The sequence below is a fragment of the Clupea harengus genome, chromosome 16, assembly GCF_900700415.2.
Source record: "Clupea harengus chromosome 16, Ch_v2.0.2, whole genome shotgun sequence".
NCBI lineage: Eukaryota > Metazoa > Chordata > Actinopteri > Clupeiformes > Clupeidae > Clupea > Clupea harengus.
Genome location: NC_045167.1, coordinates 24812413 through 24819340, shown reverse-complemented (window position 1 = coordinate 24819340; position 6928 = coordinate 24812413). Strand labels below are relative to the sequence as shown.

The following is a 6928-nucleotide window of genomic DNA, read 5'->3' as shown; positions in this document are numbered from 1 at the left end:
GCAAGCACACAAACAAAAAAACAAATACAGACAATGTACATCATTTTCAGTCCTTGTGAGTGAGGCGCTCCTCCGACGTCCCTCAGGCAATACCGGTGTTCTTCATGGTGCGCCAGCGGTCTTTGATGTTGGTGGACGTGCGCCCCTCGAACGGGAACGCACTTCGGATCTTCTCCCACTTACCCGCACCGAATCGCTGCACCCCCTCTTTCACCCAGCCAGTCTCCTCCTCGGTCCACCTCTGCAACACAGGGACATGCCTGCACGTGACTGCATGCTACACCGTGTGTGGACTTTAAAGTACGCTTGTAAAGATTGTATTAATCTATGCCGCACGTTCACGTTACATCCTAAGGTGTATTTATTAAACAATGCAACACTCTTAAAAGCGTTCTGTAGACATACACAAACTATACAACACAGGGCCACCGCCATGGTTACATGCAACACAGGTTTTAAGTTATCTTCAGTCCATACAGAATGTTTCGGGTCTCTACTGTTCTGTTTTTAAGGTAAACTTATTGAACACTTGAGAAGCTCTGAGTTCTTTACACATTATCTCACTACTATTAACACAGGCAGATGGCTCACAGGAAATGGCTACATGCTACACTGTTTCAAGATTTTAGAGCATCATCATTAGAAAGAGATGCAAAGTACAAGTTATCAGTCACAAGTTTTAAGTTTATAAAGTTTAAGTTGTCTTTATTGATCCAGAACAGAACTTTTTGTGTCTTTTGGGTACGGATCTGTGATTACTTTTATTATAAGGTATATTTATTGAACAGTGTAACACATTTTAAGTTCCAACTTCTCTGTAAATCATATTTACATTCATTCATTCATTGTGAAAAGCGCTATATAAATGTGATGTATTATTATTATTATTATTTTGTACACGCTTCTAAAGCATCAGTGCCTTAACAGACAGGTAACGAGCACAGCAGGTAACGAGCACGACAGGTAACGAGCACAACAGGTAACGAACACGCCAGGTAACGAGCACCACAGGTAACGCGCACGACACTTACCCTTTTCTTGCTGTTGGCCAAGCTCTTGGACTCGTCTGAGGAGACACAAATCAGAAGAAAACAATTATGTAGCCGTGGAAGAAGCCACGAAACGGCAACAAAATCACTTAAAAATATATTTTGGAGGAATGTCTTATCGTTTTGGCAAAGTAACTGTATAAAAAGCAGGATCATGTTAGAAACAAAATCTATACTTAGTATTTAATTCATGTTGTTCAAATTATGTCATAACTTGGACTGCATGTATTCATTTAGCCGATGATTTGACCCAAAACAACGTAAACAACTTAAAACACGACACCTTTTTATTTTTTATTTAATGTTTTTCTAATGTTTTGTAAGTGGCTTTGGACCAAAGCGTCTGCTAAACTGTAACTATGACTATAAGAGTACAGTACAGATATACTACATTTGGCATATTGAACCCAAGACCTGAGGTGCTGTTGGCACCTTACTCTATAAACTCAGCCAAAGGAACCGTCATAATTACCACTTCTCCTGGTGCTACTGAAGATCATCTCCTCGTCGCTCCACTCCTCCTTGGTCGCCGTGGCGTTCATCATCTTTCTGAAAAGGGAACGGGAAGGCGTGGCAGTGCCGTTAAGGGAACGGGAAGGGGTGGCAGTGGCGTTAACAAAAGAGTTGCTGCTGCTCCCTGTCTGCGAGCCGCACGATTGATACCGGGGAGAGGGGGTTGGCGTTTTGCGCCGTGTCGGTGCCTGTGCTCGGTACAGTACCATGTCACTGTCTTCACTCTCACTGTCTCCGTCTCTGTCTCTGTCTTCACTCTCTCTGTCTCTGTGTCTGTCTCTGTCTGCCCCTCTCAAAAGCCTGCACAGCAAATAGGGTCAGTGGGTAAGCACATGCATCAGAGTTGCAGCCATCACAGCCAGCCAGCCAGCCAGCCAGCAAGGTAGGCAGCTAACGGATTTCTGTATTTCCTTCAAAATGCATCCATAAATTCCATGCCCTGTATACTATGAGATGTGCGAGGGTACTACTGTTGCTGTTGTCATTACGTGTGCTTCCTGCTTCCCATCTTAGTTCATCAGCTAAGCCACGGAGAACCAGGGCATCATGGGATTTCTGTGATCGCACACTTGAGATTGGGAGTTCAATTTGCCATGGAGACGAGTATGCATTTTGAAAGAATGTTGTTGACTGGCTGTGTCTCGGTTCAGCTTGTAGGTCCAGAGATAGTGGATCAACTGAAGAAGAATCTCGTTTTGGAGTGCATCATTGACACTGGACGATTACTTGTCTATAACTTAAACTTAAATCCCAGTGTACGGTGGTTGCAATCAAGCATTTCACCGCCAGCAGTACCTGAACAACGTGTGAATGTGACATAAAGCTGAGGCAAACTAATGTGGTGATCCTCTACCGATGGAACAACAAGCCAGATTGAGATTAATGTGGTGATCCTCTACCGATGGAACAACAGGCCGGATTGAGACATGGCCAGCCATTCAGACAGCATGCTCACAAGGAAGGGTTGCTACATTAGGAAAATTAGTACCAGTATGGAGTAATGACAGGATACGTGCAAAATTAAATATATTTAAAGAAAACAGAAAACACACAACTTTCTATCAATCTCTCTCTCGCTCCCTCTCTTATTCACAGACACACAGACACACAGACCCAGACAGACACAGACACAGACACACAAAGAGGAAAAAGACAACATGCGACGGTGTGGCGACAAGCATCCTCTTCTTAACAGACTTCTCCAAAACCTCATCACTAACAAATGCATCTTCAAAAACTACTGATATAGCCTACAGATAATATTGCAATATTTCTGATATAACCTACAGATAATGACAATATTTCTGATATAACCTACAGATAATTAGGGTTGGGTACCGAGAACCGGTACCAATATGGAACTGGTTCCAATACAACCGGTACCTACCCGGACCGAAATGCAACGCAGATTTCGGTGCTTCATTTCGGTGCCTGAACACGGTCGCTAGGCAGATTCTGTCAGACATATATACTATGTCTATGGCCTTGTGGGGCACATGTAAAACTGCCCCAGCTCCCAATGTAAACTTTGTCCTGTGTCGCTCACGCTCATTGGTGTTTTCATAGCAACAGTCTTATCTGATAAATGCCGAAATGAAGCACCGAAATCTGCGTTGCATTTCGGTCCGGGTAGGTACAGGTTGTATTGGAACCGGTTCTGATATGACAGTGAAGAGCAGGCAAGCACAAACAAAACTAGCCATCAACCTTTTAACAGAGAAAATACCGAAAGGTAAACGGTCAAAAGTGTGGCTGTATTTCGCACAAAAAGATTCAAACATCGCGACGTGCAGCAAATGCAACAAAATAATTGCGTGAAAAGAGGGGAGAGAAGGCAAGAGTCAACGGCAGATCAGCAACCGAAGACTGAAAAATATACGGAGATGACAGCTAAACTAACAACGGTAGTCTCTTAAAGGGGCGGTACACATTTTCTAGTACTGTGTGTTCAAGTAACAAGAGTAACTATGAACAAGATAGAAAAGATAGGTATAAACAAATCATAAAATGGTGAAATTTCATGAAATAAATGCAAACAAAATAATACATTTTTGACTCCAAAGGCCAATATGCTCATATTTTTGCAAAAGAAGTTTGAAGCTGTTTTTTGTATTTATTTAAGTATACTATAAACTGTTGTTTACAGTTAATATAATGTTCATAGTTTGAAGTTAAAAAGTTTGAAGCTGTAGTTGGAAGCCAAGTGTTTTGTATGTATTTATATTTATAATATACTTTAAACAGTTCATATATTGTTGAATTTGAAGAAAAAAAAATTGCCTTGGCAATAAAAAAAGCCTTTCTTTAATGTCGTCAATCGTCGCTTTGTGCTTTAAAAAAAAAAATAGCGGTTCAGGCACCGGTATCGTTTTAAATGTATCGGTTTAGCACCAGTATCGGAAAAAACCCAAACGATACCCATCCCTAATTGTGTACTTTCAGATACATATCTGTGTGTACAGGCCTCATCGACAGCATCGGAGAGGGTTTTCTCCTGTGCAGGTCATGCGATTAGTCAGGAAAGGTGTCGCATTTTGCCGGAGAAGGCAAATATGCTGATATTTCTACAAAAGAATTGCTGAAGTATTGAAGCTGTAGTGTGTGTACAGAGTGTGTGTGTGTGTTTTGTATTTATTTGTATTTATTTAAGTATAGTCTAAACTTTTGTTAACAGTTCATATATTATTTAAGTTTTAAGTTAAAAAGTGTTTTGTATTTATTTATATATATAATCTACTTTAAACAGTTCATATATTTGGCAATAAAAAAAGCCTTTCTTAAATGTCGTCAATCGTAATTTTTTTTTTTTTTATAAGAGTATCGGTTCCGGCACCGTTTAGGCACCGGTATCGTTTTAAAAGTATCGGTTATGTACCGGTATCGGATAAAAACCAAACGATACCCATCCCTACAGATAATATGACACTATTTCTGATATAACCTACAGATAATATGACACTATTTCTGATCTAACCTACAGATAATATGACACTATTTCTGATCTAACCTACAGATAATATGACACTATTTCTGAATGGGTTGCCTCTTTCACCGCTTCATGAACATTTAGACAAACACCAATCACCACTGTCGTCTTCCTAGAGAGGAATACAACCACTTCACATAAGAGCAGCCACAACACACACAACACACACAACACAACCACAACACACAGCACCACAACACACAGCCACAACACACAACACACAGCCACAACACACAACTCACAACAGCCACAACACACAACACAGCCACAACACACACAACACACAGCCACAACACACACAACACACACAGCCACACAACGCCACACAACACACAGCCACACAACACACAGCCACAACACACACAACACACACAACACACAACGCCACACAACACACAGCCACACAACACACAGCCACACAACACACAGCCACAACACACACAACACACACAGCCACAACCACAACACACACAACACACAGCCACAACACACACAACCACAACACACAAGTCACACAACACACAGCCACACAGCCACAACACACAACACACAGCTACAACACACAACACACAGCACACTGCCACAGCGCTCTGGCCGTCCTCTTCCCTGTCTGGCGCCTGTCTTCTTACCTCATGGTCAGCTCCTTCCGCCGTTTCCTCACAGGTGGCGAGCCGGGTGACGAGTCCAGAGGCTCTTCATCTGAGGAGTCATTCAGAACCCTGCTGGGTTTAGGGCGCCTCGGAGTGGTTGGGAGGGGGTCTTTCCGACGCCCAGGGGTATTAGAACCATCCCTGCCCGGTGTGGCAGAACCCAAGTCTCTTGAACGTCGGCTGGGACCAGAAGAGCCCCCGTTGGGTGTGGAAGAGGCCAACTCCAACGAACGCCTGCCGGTGCTGGGGCTGCCCCTGTGGGGCGAGTCAGAGAGTGGGTCCTTCAGTTGCCGTAGGGCCCTGCGCTGGTCTGTATGCGGGGTGGACACCAGCGGGGCCCTGCGCTGGTCTGTATGCGGGGTCGACACCAGCTCCGGTGACCTGATAGCGCCAAAAGAGCGCCTGTTGGGTGTGGCAGTGAACGCCAGCGGTGGCGTCCCGACAGTCTTCTCAGCCTCCGTGTCCGACGGCAACAGGGGCTCAACCAACAGGGAGTCCTCTGCAGAGTCCAACTCCAACGAACGCCTGGCGGTACTGGGGCTACCCCTGACGGGCGAGTTAGGGAGTTGGGTCCCTCAGGCGCCGTAGGGCCAACGCCAGCGGACGTGTCCCGACAGTCTTCTCAGCCTTTGTGTCCGTGTGCGACGGCAAGATGGGATCATCCAACAGGGAGTCCTCTGTAGCGGACGTGGAATCCGCCGCGGACCTCTTGAGGTCAGAGTTCTGCGACGGACAGGTCCAGGTCTGGCTGTCGGGCAGCATGACGAGCTGGGCCACCGTGACCCTGCAGTAGCGCGCAAACCTATTTTTGGACACCGGGAGGCCGCCTGGCAGACTATTCACCGCAGACTTGGCTTGCTCGGCGGGGTCCCGAGATTCGGACTCAGGAGAGTGTGGGTGCAGAGGGGAGTCTGGGCCGTCGTCGGGTGCCGTCAGGAGGGAGTTCTTGTGGCGGGAGCGAGCGCGGCGGGGTGCCAGGAGGCTGGGCGAGTCTGTTTGGGAGAAAAGATGGTCCGTGTGGCCAGGGGAGAGGGGTGGTGGCGAGACAGTGGGCACCACTACATCCTCCTCACTCCTGTCTTTCTCCCTGTCCAAGATCGACTCCGACTCCTCCTCCTCCTCCTCCTTTCCTTTTCCTATCTCCTCCTTGTCTCTGTCCGGCTCAGACTCCTGCTGCTCCTCAATGGACTCTTCTGAGGAGAGGGGAGGTGGCGAGACAGCGGGCACCGGTGCATCCCCTTCACCCGCGTCTTTCCCTCCGTCCGACTCCAATGCCCGATGGTGCTGCTCCACCGCGGCCTTTTCAGGAGCGGGGGAGAGAGGAGGTGGGACTGGTCTAACCGCCTCACCCGTGTCTTTCTCTCTGTCCGGTTCCGACTCCTGCTGCTGCTCCTCCTCCTCCACCTCCATGGCCGCCTCCTCCTCCTCCTCCCACAGAGCCACCACCTCTTCCCTTTCAGAAATCTCTAGCGGCGTTTCAGACAGGTAGAGATGCAGGCTTCCAGCCACTGATTCCTCCTCATCCTGCGTCTCCTCTCCATTGTCCTCCTCTTGCGCCTCCTTCTCCGTCACCTCCCCAAGCTTAGACTCCTTGTGCACCTCCTCCCCACCCAGAGTCTTCTCCTGTACGTTCTCATTCTGATTAGTCTCCTTCCGAGTCACCCCCTTACACAGGATCTCCTCCTCCTCCTGTTCCTCCTCCTCCTGCTGCTCCTGCTGCTGCTCCTCCT

At 46.9% G+C, this 6928-nt stretch overlaps 1 protein-coding gene across 1 annotated transcript in view; it reads right to left on the bottom strand.

Moving 5' to 3' along the window:
- Window positions 1-5636: 5636 nt before the first annotated feature.
- terfa (telomeric repeat binding factor a) overlaps window positions 5637-6928 on the bottom strand; it is an 8413-nt gene continuing 7121 nt past the window's right edge. The window contains exon 7 of the mRNA XM_012814291.3: window positions 5637-6928. This exon is cut by the window's right edge and continues 158 nt beyond it. Within this exon, the coding sequence (XP_012669745.2) occupies window positions 5757-6928 (1172 nt within the window). The 3' untranslated portion in view covers window positions 5637-5756.